Source organism: Anopheles moucheti, chromosome 3 (genome assembly GCF_943734755.1).
Source record: "Anopheles moucheti chromosome 3, idAnoMoucSN_F20_07, whole genome shotgun sequence".
Classification (NCBI taxonomy): Eukaryota; Metazoa; Arthropoda; class Insecta; order Diptera; family Culicidae; genus Anopheles; species Anopheles moucheti.
This window is the reverse complement of record NC_069141.1, coordinates 35,309,745-35,335,756: the sequence shown is the minus strand read 5'-3', so window position 1 is coordinate 35,335,756 and position 26,012 is coordinate 35,309,745. Positions and strand designations below refer to the sequence as shown.

At 45.7% G+C, this 26,012-nt stretch overlaps 2 protein-coding genes across 2 annotated transcripts in view; one reads left to right on the top strand and one right to left on the bottom strand.

The window, feature by feature from the left end:
• LOC128302589 (uncharacterized) overlaps positions 1 to 6,704 on the top strand; it is a 49,281-nt gene extending 42,577 nt beyond the window's left edge. Inside the window, exons 4-6 of the mRNA XM_053039439.1 lie at positions 4,092 to 4,430; positions 4,566 to 4,891; positions 5,155 to 6,704. Coding sequence (XP_052895399.1) covers positions 4,092 to 4,430; positions 4,566 to 4,891; positions 5,155 to 5,275 — 786 coding nt within the window. The 3' untranslated portion in view covers positions 5,276 to 6,704. The remainder of the gene's footprint in view (positions 1 to 4,091; positions 4,431 to 4,565; positions 4,892 to 5,154) is intronic.
• Positions 6,705 to 6,749: 45 nt separating this feature from the next.
• Positions 6,750 to 25,855, bottom strand: LOC128301386 (dynein axonemal heavy chain 2-like). The gene is made up of 24 exons (XM_053037832.1): positions 25,792 to 25,855; positions 25,013 to 25,720; positions 24,480 to 24,937; positions 22,378 to 24,412; positions 21,917 to 22,301; positions 21,541 to 21,664; positions 20,183 to 20,505; positions 18,974 to 20,099; positions 17,820 to 18,827; positions 17,599 to 17,751; positions 16,510 to 17,528; positions 15,399 to 16,385; positions 14,771 to 15,316; positions 14,461 to 14,626; positions 13,695 to 13,873; positions 12,925 to 13,584; positions 11,948 to 12,858; positions 11,390 to 11,846; positions 10,477 to 11,332; positions 10,167 to 10,394; positions 9,845 to 10,073; positions 8,266 to 8,621; positions 7,225 to 7,695; positions 6,750 to 7,151 (listed from the first exon to the last, which is right to left on the bottom strand). The coding sequence occupies exons 1-24, from the start codon at positions 25,853 to 25,855 to the stop codon at positions 6,750 to 6,752; spliced, it is 13,851 nt and encodes a 4,616-aa protein (XP_052893792.1).
• Positions 25,856 to 26,012: the final 157 nt, after the last annotated feature.

The following is a 26,012-nucleotide window of genomic DNA, read 5'->3' as shown; positions in this document are numbered from 1 at the left end:
CTAAAAAGATCTGAAGACAAAACTAAAGTAAAATATCTTGGTTTTATAGAAGTACATTGAGTAACATTGAGTATGTTGATCAAATAGTAGAATTGATAGTATGAGTGTGGGAACTACAAAGCCATAAGGATGATCCTTTTAAGTAAGCTTAGATAAATTTAAATCACAGACGCCAACGTAAAATAGAAAAAGGAATACGAATAGCAGCACCTTTCTCTTCAACTTAAACTGCTCTCGCATTCATTTCCGTCCGTGGGAACATGCAACAGTACTCATTGAAGACGGCTTAAGAAGGAAGGTTTCAATATCTCAAGTGTTGAACATTGCGTGATTGTCGACGATGTTTCATTCCAAATGCCAGTTTAGCAGGTCTCGTTGACAAATTTGCTTTAAAGCATGCTATCCTTGTAACATTAAACGATCATTATAACCTTGTTGTGACTTAGTAGCTAGTGGCTTACCAGCTTCAATTCAATGCCGAGGTCTATAAATATTATGAAAAAGGGAAATGATTTAATTGAATTAAAATATCTTCGGGAGATGGTCCCAACCACAGTTCTTTGTGGCGTACAAATAGTGCGCGGATCAAACAACGGGAAACATTGCTGCGTGTGAAAGTAATGACAAATGGGGCCGTCCGGTAAGCACCACCACAACCGAGGTAAGATGAACCCTTGATTCATACCGGAGTAGGACAGAAATAAAAAAATCACACAAAACAGATGGAACGGAAGCGAACCACTGTTCCGTCTGGCAAAGGTCTGGTTCGACGATCTCGACGGCCAAACAAGATCGACAACGGCGACAAGATCAAGGTGTTGCACGGCGTTGTGCGGTGCGCTGTCGTAAGAAAACGTTGTTGTTTGTTTGTTTACCATTGCTCTGGTGGGATATTCGTATCAGATTGGATTGGTGGCGAGAATGTAACAGGAGAACCGTACCGTTCATTGACTCATTCATGGGTAAGAAATAAAGCTAAAGGAGAAAGGGGCAAGTCTTCCAAGTTTTAGTGTTTGCACTTCTTTCCACATGGACGCATGGATTGCAATATTCACTGCACGTGCAACTGATTCGTTCACTGTCTGAACGAACATCTTGAAAATGGGTTTAAGGGATCGCCCTAGCCTCCCACCGGTTCAACCCATGGCAGGGCAAGGTTAACCGGTGATCACACCATCCGAAAAATCACCCCTCGTGAGACCTTTTGCTCCTTTGCCCCATCCCTTGGTACGCTGAGTCATGCACATTGTACAACGGCATCATGCTCTTTTCGGTGGAAGACACTCTGTGCGATCGGGGGAGCGCGCGTGGAATATTAATGCTGCCAAGCACCCATAAAGCCCGTAATATGTTTTACGACGCATCGCTCCAAGGGTCGACCACGGCACCGGACCTCGATGGACTCCGGTCGATCCGGGTGCTGGTGCATCTTTTTCGCTAGCCTTACTGGCTCCCATCCACCCAGTGTCAGCGAAGAACTTAGGGGAGCATACGTAGGGGTGAATAGAGTGCACTTTCTGTGCCAACCGAACATCATCATGACCGACCGTCGGGATCGCCGCGAACGGTAAATGCTATCTATTTGTGCGCGGGATGGTGCGTTGCGTGACAAGTATGAGTAAAACAAACGATAACGACAAATGATGGAGACAAAGCACCGGGAGAGTAGATGAAAATATGAGTCGCGCTTTATACTGCAACGCCACCGTGCCGCGGCACGCAATTGCCTAGTAATGGTTGGCAGAGAAATGTTGGACACACTTCTGCGAATGCATTAATGTCTATGGGCACGATTGCCGCCGCTGGTGTGATGGGTGGGGTAGCATCGTAAAATGTTTAAGGAAATGGTCACACTTTCCGGCATTAACCAATCGCATAAAATTGTAACGTTTGCCAATCGAGGAAGTGTAATGTCTACGCGATCCATTACCACAGTTGTTACATTCTCTACGCGCTATGCGCTATTTTTCATTGCCCACAACGCCATGTTCTAAACTGAACTGCACAGTTTATGCTTGTTCCTACATCGTCCTTCGTCCGCCAGTAACATTGGCTGCGGGTTTAAAATATTTTAGCAGCAGTACTTAAATCAATTGCATGTCATTGCAGGAAGAATTGCGAAGTGTGTCTTCGCGGAAAGCAAGCAACATCCTCCTTTCCGTTGCAATCTCTCTCTATTCCTTGGCCGTGCAGCTTAAGCAGCCTGCAATAAAGCGAAAGTTTATTGTTACTAACGAAATTACTAAGACCTCGACGATCTCTATATTTACAGAATAGGTTACAAGAAGAGAAGCAGCATATTTGGTGGCATTGGGGATAATTTTGAGAAGCGTGGAGTAGAGTAGCGTGGGGCTTAAGAGAAGAGCTTAAGAACAAGCATGTTGCTATAGACGAGATAAATGAAGACGCATTCAAAATAATTTAAATATCCAAACCAAGGTGTTGATTATTTCATGACACACTGTGCTATTTTATATAGGGATTTGAATTTGAATTATGTAATGAGTGCAGTAGTCTTCAGTCTTACTACAGCGATCCTATCGGAAATCGGTGGAGTTTCGCGTACCCTGAATTCCCGCGGATGTCCATGCATTGTGCAATATCTTCTAAACTTGACAGTTAAGGAGTCCACTTCTTTATTTACTTTTCAAAATTTCAGCCTCTATTCCAGCGACTTCTCGAATTAAAACATTACCAAAAACCATAAATAAATTCAAAAACACACAATTACAACCGAGTACGCCCGGGATAAGGCAAATTACAAGGCAAGGAAATGCCTTTTACATATTGTACAGTACTCAACGCAAGCGGCAATGATAATACGGCAAAAGCCGTTATCATTAAATAAAGTACACTTACATACATACAATACATAATTTGTTGTATTATATTAAGCAATAAGCAATAAACTTTCAAAATCCACTTATTTCAGATATCACGGCAACTGACCGAACGTACTTTTGCTCCAACATACTCTACACTGCTGCTGCTGTGGGCAATTCGGTGCGGTGTCGTGTATTTACGACCGATTTATTTAGTCTGCCAACATTGTGCACCATTGTGGGGCAACTTCTTGACTTGGGCTCGCTAATTTAATCCCCTAGACACGGTTAATCTTACCAGTTCTTTAGCACTGCTTTCCGTATAGTAGGTCCCGTGACCAGGTTTACTGCTTGATAAGCTGCCGGATTAAGTTGCACAGGCAAAAGGCACACTTTCACCGGTCGACAAGCGTGATAAAAGACATGCTAATTAACGAACGCACAGTATTGTGTGCGTGTGCGTTGCCGATTAAACGACGCCTGCCTAAATAAAGTACCAACCGTGCATGGACCAGGCACGGAAGCTGTTACACGAGATGAACACACTTTTCGATAAGTGAAAAACATGAGCCAAACCCGTCGCTTTCCATGCTTTAAACGTGGGAATTTTAAGGCTAATATCAATTTCAACCCATCGTTGCGGCCCTTCGTGCTCCGTGCCAGACAGAGAGCATCGTGGGGAAGATTTGTGTCAAAAACGATCAAATTTTGAAACACGATACACGAATGGGCGAAGATGAACAGCATAATGTTGTCAGAAACTATGAATGGCCATCTCCTGGGTGAAAGGATTTATTGGCATAGCTGCTACGAAACGGGCGCACCGAATCGTGCTACATGAGTCGAGCTATAAATATTTATGAATCGCATCAAGCCTCGAACGATGGTGAGACCTTGCGCTTCGACCGTAAAATGTGCATCCGATTGCTTGGATGAATTTGGACAACACATCATACCATAATCAGTGATTAATTGTTCACTCGGTGATGTCAAGCGTCATGTCGTAGCTATTTCAAACACCTGGTCTGCCAGATACACCCACTTCGTTGTGCGAAGGTGTGAGGTGCAAATGGTTACTAGATTAACTTAATTTAACATCCATTTGTGTGATTAGGGTCGTACAAAGAGCTTGTTGAATAAAGTTGTCGAAATTGAGAAGGGGTTTCCTTTGCAGCTACGTAATACCCAGAAATTCAACGATAAGAGAGGATTAAAACAACCTTGTTTTAGTATGATTTAATCACCGTTTCCTACTTTCTTTAATTCCAGAGCTATCCCGGACGATACGAAACGCTTACGGACTACAAGCAGGCAAATTTTGGCTCCAAAGACGCCGTTGAACGGTCCTACAATGCGTACAGTAACATCCACATCGCTAGAAGTGAAGCGAAGAAACATATCGATCGGATTACCACGGAAGGCAAGTGCCAGGTGCCCAAACCAAAAATTATTCCGGCATCAAACGATAGGTCGAAGGTATTTACGCCCCACTGTACCATTCTGCATCGGTGCGAGGCCGATACGGGGTGCTGTGCGCCCACCCAAACTTGCGCTCCCAAGAACACGAGTGAAGTTAAGCTGTTCTTCTATGTGAGTAATGACACCTACGTAAGTAGTGTAACAATAGGATATCTTCCAGCTTTTAAAGCTCCCGATGCTACTCAACAGAGCCCAACATTTGTTCTACTAAGGATGCTCAATCGATCACACTCAATATATCGTTCTTGTTTCGCTTCTTTCCAGGTGAGTAACATAGGACCTCGACAGCAGAGTACAATAACAACCCTTACCTTCACCAACCATACCGAGTGCCATTGCGTGCAGTTGGATTCGGCGTTTGGACAGCGGGGCAGTCGACCACAGGTACAGAACTCACTGGAAAACAGTGCGGAGGGTAGTGGCGGATCTAGTGGTGGTGTTAGCAGCATCAGCAGCAGTTGCACATGTCCACACCATTATAAGCCTGTCATCGACAACGAATCACAGTGCTACTGTGACTGTCTGTCGAGTGATCGGGACTGCATTCGGTTTAAGGAGGGCTTCGAGAACTTTTCCATGGAAACACGCAAGTAAGTCTGAGCAAAAGGGGTTCTGAGGGATGTTAAATACACGTGAGCTTAGACAAATGTTCTCTATATAAAACTCTGAAGGTCGGTCTGTGACTTGATTATTTGGGCTAGAGTGAGATGTAGAATCACGAAGATCGAGGAGTCAAAATCGAAATCGCCTAAGCCACCTACTAAGCTTATGTGTTTGACATTTCAGCCTTGAAATCAATCACTTGCTAAGAATTTATTTTCATTTTCATGTTCCATCTTTACCCTCAATCCAGATGCATCCGGAGTAAAAAGTGTAATGTTCCGCGCTGTGAGTACGGCATGTACAACCGATACGAAGGAAGATGTCCGAAGAAGATTGATCGATTCAATGAACAGTTCCCGCAGTACCGGTGAAGAGAACCTTGGTAAACCATGGCAGAAACCGTGTCAGCAAGGATAAACAACAAACACGCGTGGCAAGGGCGTAAAAAAGCTCGAGTCAATCAGTTCGTACAACGTTACCAAACATTGGAGCTAAATTTTGTGCACGTCCGTACGTGTGTAGCAAAACCGAATCAAGCCATAGCGTGGCAAAAAGATTTCCGTTCTTTTATTTTCTTACTACCATCTAGAGAACGTGTCTGTGGACGAGGTAGGGAAAAGCTTGAAGATGTTTCCATTTTCAGTGTATTCCAGTTCCAAACGAGCCGGAAGAAAGGTGAAAATATATTCCCGCAGGTGTATTATTGTGACCCTGTGTCCCCCTGCCATGTTTAGCAAATATCATAACCTAGCCTAAGTTGCTCAACCACAGCCCCCAAACCCTCAGACACACGCGTACACACACACATTTTGTGATTGTTCTTTAAGGAAACGTAACCGACAATCTTGGAACCACTTGCCACGCGTAACGAGCTGCGTACTCTCCGTATGGTTTTTTTTTTCGCACGAGAAAAAGATTACACACCCCGTGTGCTGCGGCAGCTTTGCAAGGGATTATTGGGCGATTTAGGAGCTACCTATACGGTCGTACGTTAAATCGCATTCAAGGTAGTTGAGTTTAGTGTTAGCCGTGCTTTAGACGAGTATGTGTACATAACGCAAGAAGCTGATTAGTACCCTAGCAAACGAGAGAGTTAGAGAGAATTATGTTCATCTTCCATTTTCTATTTAATCCTGTGCTCGTTAACGTTAATCTGTTAGTTCACCACAATTCAGAGATCTATCGTCGATTGTTGAGCTGTTAACTGGACCACCATCGCTTTCGCTACTTGCATCAGCAACCATCGAGCTTATTCCAATGCCCTCCGCCTCTGCTGTCCACCAATCGAGGAATCTATTAGCTATCCAACAACCAATAGCAACAGTAAATGTATTGTACGTTCGAACTGCGATGATGGTGTGTCATTAGGAACACGTGCGTTAAGCTTAGAATGGCTATTTAGAATAGACAGCAATGCGAAATATATAAGAAGTGTTAGGGCCTTACGTTTTGCTGCTTCAATTACACATTAAGGATAGATGCTAGTCACTTAAGATTGATAGTATTACTACTCTTATACTTTACCACTACGTATCGTAAGTACGAATTGAATTCTCTGTCCAGTACCGTAACCGGTATAAATGCATTGCGCAAGAAGTCGAGGATACTGTAACGGCAACATCAATCGACAGCAGCAAACAAGTTCATTAATCATACGCACACGGCCAAAACCATGAAGCCCTACTACATAAGCTTGTTCCATCTGAATACTTGTACGCGCGCTCCTAGGTTTTAATTACCGAAGGGTCCGATTTCTTTAATGAAGTAATTTTTAAAAATAAATGAACAATTGGATCGCACTTGAACACAACTCCCAGTGTCTGTTGTTTGCAGCTTCGTTGCATGCTAATCGTTCAATAGCAGAGCCGTATTAAACATGTTCCAACCCTGTTCATTCTGTTGCTCACCGGCAGCCAAAGGAAGGACTAAAATAAAAGCATCATCACTTCGATCCGAACTGTAAAACACTGGACACTGGTAAAATGGCAATGGTTCGGAAAATGCTCCCTCTTCGGCAAACCTTCGAATAGGACGGAAGGCGATCGGTGGCATAGGACAAGTCATCTCCAAAATGTTCGGCAAGGCCAGTGTTTGCTTCTCCCAGTCCCAGCTACCATTTTCCAACTTCAATCCCCAGGCAATGAAACCATCCTGTATCGGAAAACGCTCCATCGGTTTGTTCGTACTATATATGGTAAAATCCCACCGAAGTTCTTCGAAAGGAATTCCGTACGCTTTAGCATGGTGCTAAGTAACGAAACAAAAACGCATCACATCAAATCCATCTCGAACCTTGGTAATAGCTCACATTTTCACTTACCTGCAACACTCCGTTAAGGAATCGTTTCGGATCAGTGAACCGACCCAACAGAATCTCCGCCGGAAGCTGACCCGTTTCGGTCCACCGTCGGAAGTATCCGATGCGTTCCTTTAGCTGCAGTATCCAATCCGACAGTGACACATGAACCACAGTCACACAGGAGCTCGGTTCAGCTTCACCACTTGTAGCCCAACTTTCGGGGACCTTGTTTACCTGCAGTGCTTCTAACAGTACGCTCCATCTGCCGGTATCTTCATCCAACAGTTCGTTCGTTGCACCCGTCAGCATCCGGGACAGGCAGCGACAGTCGGATTGCACCCGTGTGAGGACGGTATTGTAGGTGCGAACCTCCGCCAGCAATGCATCCGAAACGGACGTTCTGTTTGCGCCGGCACCCACAATACGGAGCGCATTCTCGTAGTCCAGGTGAACAGGAAGTGTCGATAACAGGTCCGAGATTGTTTGCTTCGTCTGAAACGCAGAGGAAAAAACGGAAAGCATGTCGTTTGTTTTAGGAAGAAAAACTATAACGAAACTAAACGCATGTACACTGGAAATGTGTGCAAGTCTCTCTATTTCACGCAATTGTATGCTTTTTTGATACAATCTTTCTTTTGTGCGTTGTACAGCACTTTTGAATCAGGGGTCGGCAAACCTATTTCAAATCTAAAATTCAAACCAGAGTGAGGCTTATATTTAATATAATTCGAAGACAATTAAAAATCATTCCATTTGATGCTAAACTCATCTACCTCTATATCTACGTGAACTCTACTAATTGATTGACCCTGATTGACCATTTAGATTTCGTTAGTTTTCCTCGAAATCAAAGTTGCTATTAAACCATTTGGTATCGTGCATCCTATGGAACACCTAAAAACTTTAAAAACATATTAAGTTATAAGTTTCAAAAAATAATACACATAAGAGAAAGCTTGTCGACCCCTGCCGTTGGACAAATAAAAGAATATGAAATCTCGTCTGGATATCTCCAAGCTTCGTTCTGTAAACGTTGCTTGATGAAGTTGAAAGTGTACTTACGCGCTCATGATCCTGCCCAACGTGAGGTTGCTGTTGCTGCTGCTGCTGGGTTGGCCCTTGCTGCGATGGGTCCTGTGCCACTCTGGTTAGCATCTGCAGCATGTAGTCGGAGCGTGATTTCAAATATTTAATGTTTGCATTCTCGTGCTGTCCAAAGACATCAATGCCGTCGCGGTCTGGCAGCTTGGTGCCGATGAACTCCACGTACGTTTGGTACATTCCGTCCCGCGGCAACCGGAACCAACCACGACCAGGCGAAGGTGGTGCGGCAGTCGTCGGTGTCAACAGTCGCGGATGGAAGAGTTCCTCCAGATACGTCTCATACACGCGCCGGTCCCAGTACGATCCGATTTGAGCTAATTGAGATCAATTGAACAAATTTCGATTCCGTTTTAAATGAACATCTTTTTTTTTTCTTTGCCTCTTATGAAATCATTCTCACTGTCAGTTTTTTTTTGCAAAAGTCTACAAAGTCCCAACCATGACATTGACCATCATTGGACGGGCTATGAATGATGCGTCTAAGACAAAACATCATTCGATCATTAACTTCTGGTCAATTGTTTTGAATGGGACGGCGATTTACGATACACCACACGCGCAACATCAAGAAACCAGCTTCTTTAATAATAAAACCATCATAACCCTAACCTTCTCTCGTCTATTGCTTAGAAACGATAGCCGTCCGCCATAGCAGAGCGCTTGAGGCGAGGCACTCTTTGGAGCACATCCAACATGTGGAACCAGAAAACCGAAAGGCAAATTTCGACCTCCGTAGATTGATAGACAGCTATCTCGATAAAGTGGTCGGCGGCCGGTGAATCTTTGATGTTTCATGCTCAACCATAAACAAGTGAGTGACGATATTGAATTTTTGGTCTTTCATAAAAAGTGTTAAACATACAACAGTCACACGATTGAGGGCTTTTCACTTCCTGAGATTACAGGGTCACAGGTTGTCACCTTGGTTTGGCACACAAATCGTTATGCTATAAACCCTTTGCTTGAGGGTCTTCCACTGACAGGTAGTACTTGAAGTTGGCATTGGAGTTTAGTACGCCGAAGATGATTGAAAGTATAAAGTGTGTAGATTACAAACAAAATGTATAATAAAATTTGAAACATCGTTTGATAAATCGTTTTGACCGACTGAAACCTATCAATTGAGAAAAGGTTGAAAAAAATTCAAGTTATGTAACTTGAATTGCTACATAAATTGTTTCAATGAACAAAATACGAACATTTTTTTGTGAAAATAATTGAATACCACTGTTCTATGGAGGTATTATTCTATTATTACTGGAGGTACTCTGTAACTATCAATATCCAGTTATAATTTATGTGCACGGAACGCCAAGCTACGTTTGATCACATTCCACACCGGAACTACAGATTCATCCAGCACCATCCGTACAAGATGTAAACGATATGACCTTTTTCATATTGACCTCACCTCCTAGCACACTTACGTGTAATTACAGACATTCTCCTCCTTGTTGCAAATGATCTTTAAACAAATTTGCTTAAATATTTCATGCACTAAACCGTAACCCAACCCGTAACGAAGACTTTCACTTACCACCATAGCAAAGCTCCAGGGCGGCACCCTTTATGAACTGCCAGGGCGTCGCATCATGCTGTTGCTCATCCTCGCCCTGATCCAAACCGTGAAAATCTTCCTCGAGGCTAACGTCCGCACTCGAGGCTTTCGCGTTTGTGCGACCACCCTTGCCACGAGGGTGCCGTGGGTCGGGAACTTTCTTCACGAGCAACTTCTCCAGCCCGTACGAAAGAAGGCTCTCCGCGAGCTGGATGCAACGAACAAAGGAAGCAAAACAACGTAATTACATATAGAAGAATGCGAGCCAAATGGGATACAGCCATTCTACTAGAACACCTACACAGAAATCATTGTTGACAAACTGGCAAGACTCGTGCCATCCCAGTTGCTGAAAGTTGTTCCGTTCGAGCAATAAACCGTGCAGAAAAGCCGTCGTGAACAGCAAACGCTTGTAGTGTGTCTCGGTGGTGGCGACGTTCGTGGAACTTTGTTTCATCGCTGCAGCCGATTTCTTGAACCGTCCCTCGCCGATCTCGTCGTACAGATTTCCCATATGATGCTTAATACCCTGTGGGGAAGATGAAAAGCAATGCCAAAACCACGTTGATTGACAGTTTCTGTTCGCCTGGTGACGTTCGCATTAACAATACCTTTGGCTCCTCGTATGCCAATTTGATGCAGTTTTGCAAAACTGACAAGGGCAGTGCCTCGTGTGGCTTGGTGCTGAGCCACAGGCGAAACTTCGAGTTCAGATTATTGCGCTTCAAGAACGCCACCACGTGGGACAACTGCTTCAGGAATGTTGGTGAAAGATGACAATCGCTTATGTACAGCCATGATTCATCCATAATGCTTCGCTGGAGCAGACCAATGAACGCTTCCAACCGGTCCTCAGTTATCGCCAACGTTTCGAAACATTTCTTCCCTGCTTCTGTGGACGAACCGTGAGCTTTTCTGGCCAATCGCTCTAACTTCGCTAGCGGATTGGAATTCCCCCGCAGAAGTAGTAGAATAAGTGTATGGGAGGTAGACTCCTGGAATGCATCCTCTAGTGAACCCACGGGAACATTAACGTATTTCACGCCCAATGTGTCTCGTGTGAAATCACTCATACAACTTTCAATTCGGTCCAAGCGTAAGCTCCGCACGATGAGATATTTTTGAAACTTTTTCAGATTTATCTCCCAATTCCCGGGGAGTGGCATTACTTCCGGGACCGAAGAAAGATACCACTGTTTCCATTCATCAGGTAGCTCAGCGAATGATTCCATTATACCGTGAAACCCTGGAAGCCGATCCAAATCGGTCAGCTGATCCCAGTGCGTATCGGTTAGCCAAATACGGCAGGGATTTTCCATCTGTTCCTGGCGATCGATTTTGCCCGCACCGAATATTAGAAAACGAAACTCTCGTGGACTCATCGCCTCGTCTGCGAACAGTAGCCGTATGCACAAGTAGAAAGCGAAAAGCTTTCTATCGTTTTCGAACAGCCCACGCGACACAATTCTGTGGGAAAGTGGCATCGGTAAGATAACAAAATTGTTTCGTAGTTGTAATAATTACCTAAACACATTGAAGGTATGATAATCGTCGATCCGACGCTTTCTCTCCACAACCTGCTGCACGCGTCCGCTTCGTTCGAGAGAAATCAGGAACAGAGACTGATACCATTCCAAAGAGTAGCGATAGAGGGGATTGAACAGCCGTAGATCACCAAGGACGAGAAACAGCAATGCTGAACGGGCGGCACAGGATCGGTAAACTTCGCGTGAATTTTCGATTTCCTGTCGGGTCTGTTCTGCTTGCTGCAATCCACTTGAAACCGTTTCGAACGTTGCCCGAGAGCTTTCCAACACATGATACAACTCTTCGTCTTCCAGCAGTGGTGTTTTACTTTCGTTCAATATACGCAAAATCTGTTCCTCTAGGTCCACAAGTGTCTTCTTGTTTTGTAGTATCGTCTGTTGCAGTAGATCTTTGCGTTCCTCGAGCGAAGGATTTTCACTTTGTACCAGTAATCCTGCAAAAGAAGATCACATATGGTAACAACCCGTTGGGTGTTCAAGGCATCAGAGGCTAATTTTTTACGTGCCCTGATTTTTAACATCCAATCACACTTACCCAACAGTTTCATTTCCAATCCTTCCGCTCCCAGTACAAAGCTCAGCTGATTCACGCGCTTCACCAACGCACCCGACATACGTAGCGACTCTAGTCCAACCAGATACAAGGGATGCGCCATTTCGTCGGAATGATTTTTCACGCGACATTTTCCACAGGATGCCGCCACCGTGTCGCGCAGTGTGAAAAGCTCATCCAACTGGCTCACGTTCCGCCGGTTTATATTTTCCACCATAAGTGGTTCGTTCCGTTCAAACGTTTCCTCCAACGTGGACTCGCAAATTTCGTCATCAAAGTCAACCAACCTGACGCGCCCTTCCAGTTCCGCAATCAACCACTTCTGAGCTTCCTCCTGTGGATCAACAATCAACCCCACACGCGTACTTTTCATCAAAATGGTTGCATTTTCCGCGGAAAAATCGTCCGGCGGAAGACCATTCTCGTGCCATCGGATCAACACGCCCGGCTCGTAAAAGTAGTTAGCCAGAGAGAATTTTCGGGTAAAGGGAGTTTCCAGCGTTTCCAGGTCGATTAACCACTGCCCGAGAAAGTAGGTACGTGTTTCGATATTCACCGGACCGAGATAGGTTAGAAAACCGGCCGCTAGCAATGTGTCGCCGATCAGTCTCCCGTAACTAGCCTCAAGTTCGTTCTTGGTCGCTAGCCAACGGATACGTTCACCGGCTAAATTGTTCACCAAGTTCCGAGCGCGTTCCAGTTTGAGCGCCATTTGACGAGCTGCTTCTTCCAGCAATTGCTTTTCCGCAATCTTCGCATCGTACTCCGCGCGTAACTGGGCCAACTTTTCCGCCAGTTCAATTAGCTTGCGCTCAGCAGCAGCAAGTTCGTTCTGTTTCTCCAGGAGCGACGCGTTAGCATCTTCCATTTTGCGAATTTTGGGTCCTACATATCTACATACCAATAGAAGTTGTGATAGAAGCTAGGCGCAACTTGGAAGTGCATTTTTGCTCACTTACTTGTACACTTTGCCGTAATTCTCTATCGCACGTACCCAGAGCATCAACGACTTTGCCGCCTTGGAGACGGTTCCTACCTTCTCCGGTTCTAGATCCGGATTACGAACGTAAGCTCCAATTGTCTTGAGTGTCTTCTCGGATATATTGTTCCGATCGAATCCTTTGAGCGTGTCCAAGAATTTCTGCTCACCCAGCTGACGCTTCGACTCCACCCAGGTAGGCTCCTTGCCGAGCAGTATCATCACCGCCTCCATTACCAACTCCACTTTCGTCGGAGGTCGACTGTACGATTTAATCTCGTTCATGTCCTTCTTGTTGAGTGAATCAAGAGCAGCAACGGCCGCATTCAGTGCCGGCATCGCTCGTTGTAAATCTGCTCCAGCAACCTCCGCCAACTGTTTGCAAACGACCTCTTCTGCGCCGATCTTTACGCGCTTCACCGACACCTCTTCCGTTTGTTCGTCCGCTTCCTTCGTTTGGCGACCGATTTCCTCCAGAAACTCGTCCAGTTGCTCCTGAAAAAGCGCTATCTCACGCTGCCGTTCCACTAGCTCCTCAGAAAGATTCGCCACCTTTACCGTAGCATCCTCGATGCGTTCGATACCGACACGGAACTTACGATGGAGCGCCTGTAACTCGAGCCTTTTTTCACGCAGCACTCTGAAAGAACGCAATCACAAAGGTACCAGGAACGGAAGGAGCCCACAAGATAAGAAATTCAAATTTATCATTCACTCCCCGAAATCCCGTCGTGGACGAAACTGACTGACCTTTCGAATGTATCGAGCAGCTCGAAATACCAACTGCAGGGTGCAATTATATTTCGCTTAGCGGCGGTTGGTAAAGTCGCCTCCGTTTGGACGGCATAATGTATGCGGAACAATAAATCATGCGTCGCAATCTGGAGCCGCTCCTCGGTGCTCTGGACCAAGCTTTCTCTTCGGCGGGCCTGTGGATGACAAGGCAGAAGATCATGTAGTGCGATGGATAATTTGCCCAAAAAAAATGCACATTGTTAGCCAAACGGCAGTACCCTTTACGGCGTGCGGGATAATAACTCAATTCAAGGCGCTGAAAACTAAGACCGGTTCGTGATGACATCCGAACCATCTGGTAGCGATCACAAACTACAACCAACTACAACATACCGCCCTTTCATTTTTCACAACATGCTTAACAGCTCTCCCATCCCACCAACGACCGTGTGCTGTCAACATGAGTTTGTTTGCTTAATTAGTCGTCTCCGTCGGTGGCACAATGTTCCACCATTTCCTCGTTGACTTTGTAAAAGAATCTTCTTAAATAACAAAAAAAAACTGCATTTGCATACCCGTAGGAACTTTTTTTTTTCTTCGTTCCCTTTTCTTCCCCAAGGGCATGCCGTAACGTTTTGGTTGATCAGCACCAAATGCAACATTCAGAGGCACATTTTTGCACGTTCCACACCACCAGCATGGCGAAACAAGGAAAAAGGCAACACGCGATAAAAAAAAACACAAGGATGCTGCGTTTGGAAGGGTTGAAAAAGGTTCTTACCTTCTTGGCTGTATCGCCTGCTTCCGCGCCCTGGATGGGAACGTTGAGTGGAACGTTCTTGAGCAGGTACTTCTTAGAAATCTCCAGTAGCGACGCCTCCGGCCAATCGTGCATACAGTCCACGGTAAGACCACGCGCCAGCGAAGGATAGCGCTGCAGAATGATTCTAAAATGCAGCAACGAGCAAAACAGGAAGCGCAAACAAATGCGTTTTGTTACCGTGACAATGAAAGTGAAACGTTGTCTTTAGACTGCTACTGTGCTACCACCGCATCAAGGTCAAGAATTTACACAATTAAGAAGCACGAACCTGTAAGCGGCTACTTCCAAAGGTAAGCACAGGACAAAGTGTAAATTGTTCCGCACTATCTGCCAGTCCATTGTAGCCGAGTCGTCCATCCCTTCTGCTGGTTTTTTGCTTCGTCCGCTGGTGTTATTTTCGCAAAAAAGCACGCCTAACTCTTCGCCTGCCATTATTCCACCGAGCAGCTCCATTAGTCGTTCATTTGGTTCCGCTTCTACGGTGTCGTCGAGATTCACCATCACCAACACCACACCCTGCTGATCCAGACACACTTGAAACAGTCTCGAAAACTCACTTTCAATCGCTTCCGGTTCATCTCGAGCCTTTACATTCAACCGATGGAGAGTGATCGGCTTGTACGAGGAAAGGCGGGCTGTGAGTTGACAGGCCACGGTTCTACCGCCACCGGGATGACCCATGAGTATCATGCCGCCCTGGCCGAATCGAATGCTGCGGAGCACTTTCGTGGCGTGTTCTATGGCTTCTCGGTGGATGATGAGGTTTTTCGTGGAATCATCGGAAACTTCCATCCATCGCTCCTCGACGCGGGTTCTAGAAGGGAAAGAATGCGTAGGCATGGTTAAAATCAGATTTCTTCCTCTCGCTCTCCAAACTGGTTTAAAGCTCAAATTACATCAATTGATTAAAATCCCGCACGTCTTCGTAGGGATTCTTGTTCGGCTTGCCGTGCATCATGTCGGAAAAAATTGGACTCTGATTGTTCGGACACAACCCGTGCAGTGTAACCTCGAAATAGCCCGACACGGTTTCGTTAAGCAGCTCGTAGAATCTCCTGTGATCTGCCCGTTCCAGCCTATCCCACGATTCCCGGTAACATTCGTGTATCCACAGCCGAAGTAGCTGTGCCTTTTCTGACAGATAAGCATCCCGACCGTCAGCGCCCAGACAATGGCACACCGAACGAACTATAGCTGCGATTGTCTGTAATGAAAATTGGTAACGCAACCGTGTCGGTGTGGGCGCAAGTCTTCTCGTGAGGCGCCCAACAAAGTCTACCGTTGCTGGCGCCAGTAGTCTGAGTACGGATCCATGTTTTGCTGGCCCTACGAGGGTTGACAGTATCATATCGGTGAAGATTTGTCCAAGCTGTTCCTCGGCCGGAGGTGTCATGACCAGGAGATGACATTTGTTTAGCAAACATTGCATGTTGGCAGGGGTCGGCGAGTGACACTGGTGGAGGCGCATGGCGAGTATCGTTTGACATTGCTCTATGTACATTGGAGTGGACGATTCGTACCACCCGGCTGAAACGCTAAAGCCTCGGATAAACTCATCCATCGCATATGGGTTCGAAGGAATGGTATGAAGATCGTCGAAAAAGCAAACCATGCGTTTGCGATCCGCGGGATATAGACGATTTTTCATGATCTTCAGCGCATGGCATCGTAAACGTTTGCGAAGTTGCAGTATCGTTGTTCTTTGCGTTAGAGCGATCCTCATCGAGACCCATCGTTTCTGCTCCAACTCTGATAAAATGGCCTGCACAAGAGCGGTCTTTCCAACAGCTGTCTCACTTCCTAGTAGAACGGGTGCTCCATTTCTCATCAGTGCCTTTACGAGAAATTCATAAGCGATCGTGTGTGGACTTCGCATGAACGCACTGCACGAAAAGAGAAAAAAGAATAATGAAAACCCTCCCATTAGGGGCGTCACTTCCGCAATCGGTTAAAAACAGTCTAGATGTGCGATTGTCACTTCGAATGAGGGATACCTATTTGACATACCTACGATAAATGTTCCGACTATCTCCGTTCGCTGGTCTTTCCAACGTTTCCGTGGGTATCTGGGGCAACAGTTTTGTATCCCACGACCGCCACGTGCCCTCGGGAAGGTCAACATAGAACTGGTAAACGTTCCCCTTTAACGGGTACCCCGCCTCGGGATGCTGCTCTCGGAGCAACAAATCATATTTACTCCGACTACCTACATCATCCATCGAACCACCGATGGACCAAACGGCGCAGAAAAAGAACACCTTCACCAGTGCTTCCGACCACTGCTGTAGTGTTGTCTCACCGCTCTCCGGTCGCAATATTTTGCTCATATCAAATGGCGCTAGCAGACTGTCACACAGCTGGCAGAATGTTCGTACCAGCGCCACATCGCAGACAGTTGCAATTGTTTGGCACTCGTGACGACGGAACGAAAGAAGGGATTGCATGTTTTTCGTCACCAATTCATGCAACTTCTCACGCAACAGGATCTGAGGCTTTTGCTCCAACCATACCTCCGCCACATCCATCCAACGAAGATCATCGTTACCGATGTGGACCAGAGCGAAATGTGACACCATCGAGGGCGTCATCGTATGAAGCGGACCAACGCACTCGACGATCACTTTCACGTCACGGTCAGGGCCATCGGTCGTCATCTGCGTAAAATCGTTGCTCATATACTGCCCGGGGCGTGCTAGCTGGGCGACGCAATCGATCCATTCGCCGCACGGCACGCTATCGAATATCAAACACTTTCTACCGATGCACTCACTGCCAGACGAAGAACGCAGGCTAGCCTGTATGATGTTGTCTAGCCATATCCGGTCAAATACACGAGGCTGGGCGGACTTCCGTAATGTATTGGGAATGAGGCGGTATGATTCGTAGGCGGGCTTCGCTATGCCAAGGGCGATATCAATACAAGCGCTCTTGCCCGTTCCAGACATCCCGGTCACCATTATCGGACGGCCCACCGCAAGAAGTGACTGATGCAGCAGCAAAACCTTGTCAATCATACAATCTGAAAGCTACGCAAATTATAAAAACAATAAGATGTGACTGTGTTCCTTTAATTACAGATGAAGCTGCCATGATTACCTTGAATTTCAATGCTTTACTACGATCTTGCACCATGCTTATGAGCTCTTGGTCAGCGACTGATGAACGGCCATCAAACTCACCGTAAACAAGACAAAAATTACGATAACAGTTTTGCATTTCCTCATCCGAAATACTACCCTTATACGTGTTCTGAAATGCAAACGGTGCCTAATAGATTACGGACTGTTCTGCACAAATAATGTTATTTAAACACTTACCACAAATGCAGAAAAGAATGCTTGCTTCTCCACACTCCATCTATGTACTGTGACGTCATTCGTTATGTCATTCATGTTTACAGCTGAGCTTGGTTTGACAGATCGCATGTTTACGATTAGTTGTTTTAGTTTCCGCAACGAAAATGTTCCTCTCGATACTAAGTTCGGATTCGTAATCTTCATTTGATAAAGAAACAGTTCGATTAACTTTGCGTTCTGTGCACTGTGCTCACATCCAGCCAACCAAAGCCAAGATTCGATCACTTTCACCCGATCGACGGTGGTTAAATAAACGGGCCGGTATAGTGTCCTGTCTAGTTCCTGCGTCATTTTCTTGATGGAATGCAGACTACTGGAACTGGTAAGTGCAAACAACTGAAATCGTTCCCTCGATACATGTTTCCGTTTAATCGTCACTGAATTTCGCTGTGCGCTAATCGTTTCTCGCATATGATCACTTATTTGAGCCACGATTGCATTCGACAAACGCTCGAAACATCTAAATACTAGCCAGCCGCTGATCATTTTAACACCATTGACCAGACGCATTAGATTTTCTATGTGAGAATTTTCATCACACTCAACTGTTAGGAGGAAAACACCAAGAGTGTGTGCTAAACTTTCCAACAATATTTGTCGTCCACCACATCCGCCAGATGTGCTTAGGAGCAGTGGAATTTGTCGAGATTTCAGCGCATATATTGTTGCCATACGAGCACGCTCGCTGACAGGTGTGAGCAGCATGGGTTCTGTGGAGCGTTTGCATTCGTAACCGTAGGAAAAGCGCGCATCAAGGAACTGTATAATACACTTGCGATCTGTTGTTTGCCAGTACGAGTGCAGCTGGGAAATCCACTCGAAGGATTCCAATCCATGCAGCTCCTTTCGGCGACATAGCCGCTCGATCAGATCACGCGCGTTCAGCTCAAGAACTAGCAAATCGTTCAGCTTCTTGCTTTGCCACTGTTCTTTGTTTGTGCAAGCCGAAGCCGTCAGTTCTTCTAGAAGCTGACAAAGACCAAGACGAAATGCGAATGAAACATGAGTATTTGTCTGTAAAACCCTCAATATTTACGCCCAGATATGCTTGAATGCGTCCCATATTGGTTCGTGGAACAAAATCGTAAAAAGGGTAGCATTAATCGAAAACATACCTTGGTGTGCAATGCACGCAACATTTTCAACGGTTTTTTCTTGCCGAGCAGACTGCACTGCACCAAGGCATTCCTGGTATGCAGAGTGTGCTGCAGCTCGGCACTCTTCAGACACAGCTGCAACGGCCAGCTACGCAACCACCCGGACTCCACCCGTCTAAAATAGCCTCGCCGCAAAGCGGTATGACATGTCGACAATAAATCTTGCATCGCATCGTGGATGTGACACTCGAGTACGTTCATGAATTCAGTCACACCATCCAGTTCCCGTACTGGATCGGGAGGAGACCCAACGAACGGTAGATACTCCATGTCCCGGGTGTACACCCCACCAATGCTTGGGGCGTTCTGTTTTCCCCGCTCTAGCAGATGAAACCGTGTAACATTTTCGTACAGGATCGGTAATGACTGCTCCAGCTGTGCGTAGTTCAACGGGGCTGAGATCAAACGGACGAGTTGGTTGTCCGAGAGCAGATAAAACCGCGGGAAAATTTCACGCTGCTCGCGCAGAACATCATTCAATGCATAGACTTGGTGATTGAGCCGCTTTCGGACGGATTCAAGTTCACCGATGAATTCTTGTCCTACCGGGCACACGTCCTCCACGAGTCTCGCAGTCGAAATGTAGCGCATCAGTTCACACCATTGAGCGAAACATTCTCGAAATCCATCGTTGAAATCATCCATCTTGGAACCGCGCGCAATGCCTCTGGTGATTCGATGCAGCTCGTGCAACGTTCGACACTCGTACTCCATGCGCATAATTATCTCCAACATCTCCTCCAGAAGTCCCAGCGTGTGCTCCCAATAGTCGATCAGCGATTGGAACGGGTGCCGATGAGGCGATCGTCGAAGTCGATTTATGATCCCAATATTATCCGCCAGGGTAGTGAAATGGGTGCCAGGGCTGCGTAGCTCAAGAAATCCGGCCCCATTTGGTGTTTGGCGAATGTTGAATTCAATTGCCCGGACTCGTAAGGCAACCGCTTCCAGTTCTAGCTCTACCTCGTGTTCCATGCGTGCGGCATAGCACAGATCTAACAGTTCTTCCTCGTAATTGTACAGTTCCAGCTCGGTCATAACGTGGAAGCTGCACTGTGACCCTGGTAGTTCGCTTGCCTCCTCGCTACACGTTGTCCAATCAAAATTACAACAAATGAAATTTCCTTTACAATGCATTACTGTAAAACAGTCTTCTTCTATACGTACCATTTCGCTATTTCTGTCAGCTTGAGCCAGTGACGCTCTTGCATAAAGGAGGCCCGCATCGTACACACGATCGTAACCGTGATGCAGAAGTGTGAAATTTCTGCACCCACGCGCAAGAACACATCAAACGCTTCCTTTCCTATAGGACCTTCAGCAAGTTTATCGTATGTTTGTCGGAAGTGGCCTGACAACAGGTTCAGGTCGATCTCATCCGCTGTACGATAGTTTTCGGCCATTATTCGATCCCGTTCGATCCGCCACTCTTGTACTAGCATCCACACAAGACGTAAATTTTCTAGCTTGGAACGAATTTCTCGCAGAGCCTAACAAAAAAATTTGGTGAATGTTTTGCCGTTTAATGATGAATTTCTATCTGAGAAAATCGTTCTATTTATTTGTCGTAAGCAGATGACGCCATGTTTGGTATGACGCCATGTTTGGTGATTTATTTAATTGTTGGAAATGAACTGTATTTTATAGAATATGCTACACGCTCATTAGAACTGCAAGCACGTTGCCTCATTTTCAGGCATGTCAAACTCCGTGTGAAGCTGCGTGTGACTTATTTTCTTATTTGTGACTTATTTTTTAATCATACGTTTAAAATTAATGTGATGGTAATTAAACAATCAAAGTAAGAAAAATTATTAATTTGTGTAAATATATCACGAGGGACTGGGCTGCATCGAATGCTCTGCCTAGACTGAATTTCTGGAGGGCTTTACCACAACCATTAGTGATTTCAACAAATGTAAAGATACGAAAACTACAAACTTTAAGATGAGCTTTGTTCGAAACCTGTTTGATATGCCTGATTTAAATAATCGTTTTGATTCACATTCTAAATCGGAAGGGCAAGAGAAATTGCGATGATCAATTTTTCAATCAACACATGAGGTTAGACATCTTACAACAAGGGAGCAAAGAGTGTTTTGTTTCGAAGGAAAATTAAAGATTTAAAAATAGACAATGAGTTTCCACTTGTTGTTGGTAAATATATACCGTCCCTGAACGATTTTCTACAAATCAATTGAAGGTTACGGCCACACACTGTCTAACTGTTGTCGAGAAACGAATGAACAAAACGTTCGCCATTTAGCAAATATAAGTGAATCTTTGCCAACGGCGTTCCTGATTGAATCAGCCGAATGCTGTTCTGTTGTTGCGGGGAGTTCCCGATCATTTTATACAGTGCGGCATGCAATCGATCTGCTCGTCTGCTTGCACTTTACCCCCAGAACAATGGCAATGGGAAATAATGCTTCATGTGTGTTGCACACCGCAACAAGACGTGGGACGGGATCGGGGTAGTCATGTATAGCAAAGAGAAATAAAATAATGACCATAACAGAACTTACGGGCAACCGCACATAATCGACACCAAGCAACCGCATCCGTTCCTCGATCTCACGCTCGCGGCGTTCTAGCACTTCCAATTGCATCATTAAACGGTCAATTGCTTCGAATGCTTCGTCCGGAGTCCTACGGGACGAGAATGGGAATGTGAAGGAAATGCTTACCCTGCAGACACAACATGAAAAGCATAGAGAAGCCTTTTTGCTGCCTCCCCAAAGGCTACGGCTAGACTGAACTCCAAAATATCCCGCTTTGTGCTCTGCTACAAGCTAAGCCATTAGATGCGCTGCTAGTGGCCTCATAAAACCCTTAGATGTGCTCGTCAATTTCATGTCCCTTCCCTGCACTGCCTTTCCCCTTCCCCGGTTTTACGCTTACGAGTCTTCCGAAGTGGGCATTTCTTCTCGTAGCATCTTCAGCATTTGCAGTGCATCCACCTTGAGCGCATCGGCAGCTCCGGTCATCGACAGCTTGAACTGATCCTGGTAATTTTCTATTTGCTCTCGAATTGCTTTCAAATCTGATTGATATTGTGCCCAAATGCGGTCAATGTTACGGCGCAATTCGTACGCTTCCGGTAATAAATCGGCAACATACTTTTCCAACACCACGAAGTATTTTAGAATTATTCCAATTTCTTGCTCTTTCTCTGGCAGCTCGTCGAAGCAGATCTGGTAACGTTCCTCGAGCTGCTTCAGTTCAAAAACTTCCATTGGCTCATGACGTAAATCTTCGATGTTTTTCTTCAAAATATTGTTAAAGTCTGTAAAGAAGAACGATCATACATTTTTTAATTTTTTCACACTGTTTGGCATTCAACATCAGGTTCCGATACTTACCAATAATTTTACCATAAGCGATACATTTCAAATACTCAATGTAGTTCGTCTGCCACTCGGCAATGTGGCTTGTGAGAGCGTACTTCAGCTTCAGTGCGTCTATTTCCACCGAACGGCACACAACAAAATCACCCTGCGTTGACAGTTGGTTCTGGAGCTCTTCGAACTTCTCGATGTTCTTCTGGAATGCTTCCGAGGTCATAGCCGTCAGTTTGAAGCGCTCGATAAATGCTGCTTTATCTACGCAATAGAAGGGCTTAAATACGTTCCACTTCGATTGATAGGTACGCAAGAGCCGCACCGTATCATTAATTACTTCGTCAATAGATCTAGTGATTTGGATGTAATCGGGATGCTCAAGCAGCTGCAGGTAAAAACTTTGTTCTCCATCATCCAGCTGATAACGGCGAGCCATACTAGGTACAGGTCGGATCGTCAGACAGACCTCCTCAGCAAGGCGTCTTAATGTCTGCTCTACCGTTTCCACCGATGGTTCATACACGGCGCCTTCCTTCTTCAGTAGAATCTCTATCATTAGAATAGGATTTGAGTGAGCATTCTCTAGTGCCGTTTGGACACCGCGTAGCGTGTTTAAGGTGCAGGTGAAAATGGCCGCCCTAAGTAGTTTATCAATTTTGTGCAAATATTGTTCCCAGATCGTACCCATCTTGCGTATGTTCGAACCCAGACTGTCGTATACGGTAAAAATGTGTTGGCTCACTTCTGTCAGTACCTCGAGCAGTTCGGTAAACACTGTCTTCTTCTGCTCCGCTACGCTGTTCATGAGCTGCGTCATGTTGACCGGATGTTGTTGTTCAAGGCGCACAAAGATCATGGCATAAATCCGTTCTACCAGTGACGCAATCTTGTGATTTTCGCGCTTGTACAAATCGATCAGGTCCTGCAGTTCGCGTACATTCACCACATATCCCTCTATGAACTCGCTGAGATCTTCCTCCCAGGTGAGTTTGCTCCGAAGCGGTTCCAGTTTGCGCTCCGTTTGCTGTATCATGGGCTTGAAGAACAAGCGTTCTTTGTCCGATATGGACGAAATGACACCATTGAAATACAGCACCAACCGGAGCACATTGTCAAACGTCAGCCGTGTGTTTTCGTGTTTCTCCAGATCCAGGCTCATTGGCACATTGACGCCCAAGGTTTTGAAGTAGTACGCTTCGTCAAAGAGCACAAGCAGCCGACGCTCAATGTTGACCTCGAACAACCCCGGTCGCAGATTACTACGGCAGATGAGATTCCGCTGGTACCAGGACGCCATATCGCTTGTGATCGACTTGTTCCACGATTCGCTGAAGCCTTTCAGAGCCGCCTTAACTTGCTTTTCGCACGCTTCGTATAGGGCCAACACTTGCTCCTGCTGGGGATACTCCGGGAAAAAGCGACAATTTACTATCAACGTGCGCAAATGCGTCAAATGGTCAAAGCGCATCTTTACCACAGCGTACCGTCCCGCATGAGGAGGTAACAGTGCCGGATATTCTGTTATACCAGCGGATATATCCTTAGAGAGTTGCATTATCTCGTCATTGAGCATGCTCCACACCTCACCGATTTTGCGCATGAAGCTTTCGCGAATGTTTTCCCGCTTGTAAAAGTTAAGCAGCGTCACGAGCACATTCAGTTTTTCCTCTAAATTTTCCGACATTAGGAACACGTTCGAGAGTAGGTTTTCTATGATGTCATCTAGGCTCTTTAGCATTTCTCGGAATTCGCCAATGTACCGGTACCAGTCCTTATTGTTAATGTCCAGTATCGTACTGCCGACGGATTCGATCGTTTCTAGGGCATTGTGGAAGATCTTCTCTACCTGATCACAGCGCCGCTCAAACTCTTCCGCATTGTTGCAAAAGAACCGGTACGAGGTGTAGGCCGTACTTTCTGCGTACTTGCCAAAGATTAACATTGAGTCACAGATTTCCAGAATGTCGTTCAAACGCTGCAGGAACGCATTGATGCGATTGAAGATGGCTGCGTAGTCCAGGTTCCAGGTAAACTCCCCCTTAAAGTGCTCCAACATCTACCGAGTTATTGAAAGTTATTTTCAGTATGTTATTTTACGATTAAGAAAACACTACAGAAAGTACCTCCTCGTAGATGTTCTTATACGATTCACAGCAGTCAATTTTCATTCGGCAAACCTCAATGCCGTACCGGGGCGCTCCTGCCAGAATACGATCAATATCGATGCCACGCGTGCAACATGCTACGATTTCGTTGCTTAGATACAGAAACAGCTTCGTAATGCTTTCATCCTTATTGAGATAGTTCGAATCCTGTCCGATGAAGCTTATGATGTGCATGACGTAGATCATCTGCGAGCAAAAGTCATCCGCCGTCTCCAGAGTTCCGATGGCAAAACACGGATCAACCAGTAACTTCAGAAAGGGAATATTAGATTCCGCTATTTCTATTTCCTTGTCTAGATCTTCCAACACGTCCTTGAGATGTTTTATGTAGAGCGATTGTGCCAGTTCCAGTATGCGTACTATGTGCTGCACATTAGGCCCCTTATATTGCAGCCTTATAGCCGAAAGTACTTCATCTGATATGCCGGGGGAGGAAGAATACAAAATCAGTAAGCACAGTGCCCCGTTGAACCCTTGCCTTTCCTACTTACGTCTATAGAGCCAGAAGCTATACTCGTCCGAAGGGCACACCAGATCATCCGGAACGAAGTGTTGCGTATCGCTAAGCGTTGCTCGAATCTGCCCCGTCCAGTCAATCACTACCGCCTCGAGACGCTTTATCATCGATCGATTCAACACCACCTCCTGTATCTCCATATCGCTTCCCTCGCGCGGCACGTACAGCAACGTAAATCCGGACAGCTTGTAGTGCAACTCCGTTAAATACGTCATGAACGCATTAAATCCATTGATCATGTTCGCCTTTACGTTTTCCGACCAGTCCACATTCGACAGTATCATCGGTCCGTATACTTGCTCCAGTTGAACAAGCAACGAACCTTCAATATCACCATGGAGCGTCCCGAACAGGATGTCATCGTGAAAACTCTCAAGCACATTAAACAGTTGTTCCGGTTTTCGCATAAAGTACATCAGATCGTTGATGGGACACAGCGGGAACGCTAGCGAAGCGGATAGTCTGTTACCATCGTAAAAGATGAAGAGTAGCGGATTGTTGGCATCGGTCAGCCATAGTTTGATCGTTTCGGCCACTTCGTCGTTGAAATCATCATCCTCGTAGTCGAACAGGATAATCATGCCACGAATAAATCCAACCAACGTTTCCAAATCCTCATCCGAGTATGCCGGTTTGTCGACTTCTTCCACTGCTTCGACAACCTCTTCCACTACCTTTTTGCCTTTTTCACGTTAAATACAAAATCAGCAAGTTAATCGGATGTTTTTCTACATCCAGTGAAACAGTTCTTACCTTCATCGCTCGAGTCGGTTAGGCTCGAAATTTCACTCATATCTCCTTCGTGTTCGGTCGCCATCTTTCTTGCGATTTGCTTCCGTTTTCACCGTCAGTTACAGACTGAATGATGAAAATAGCCAAGGACGGTAAAAATCCAGCCTTCTTGTTTGTATCTACAACAAACGAACAACTAGCAGCTATTGGTAACTCGTTGCTAGGTGAGAGTGGACGTTTCG

Coding starts and splice junctions, on each gene's coding strand:
- LOC128301386 (XM_053037832.1), bottom strand. CDS start 25,855: ATGGCGACCGAACACGAAGGAGATATGAGTGAAATTTCGAGCCTAACC. Junction 11,847..11,947: donor ATTGGAAATGAAACTGTTGG/GTAAGTGTGATT, acceptor CTTCTTTTGCAG/GATTACTGGTACAAAGTGAA. Junction 10,074..10,166: donor TTGTCAACAATGATTTCTGT/GTAGGTGTTCTA, acceptor CGTTGCATCCAG/CTCGCGGAGAGCCTTCTTTC.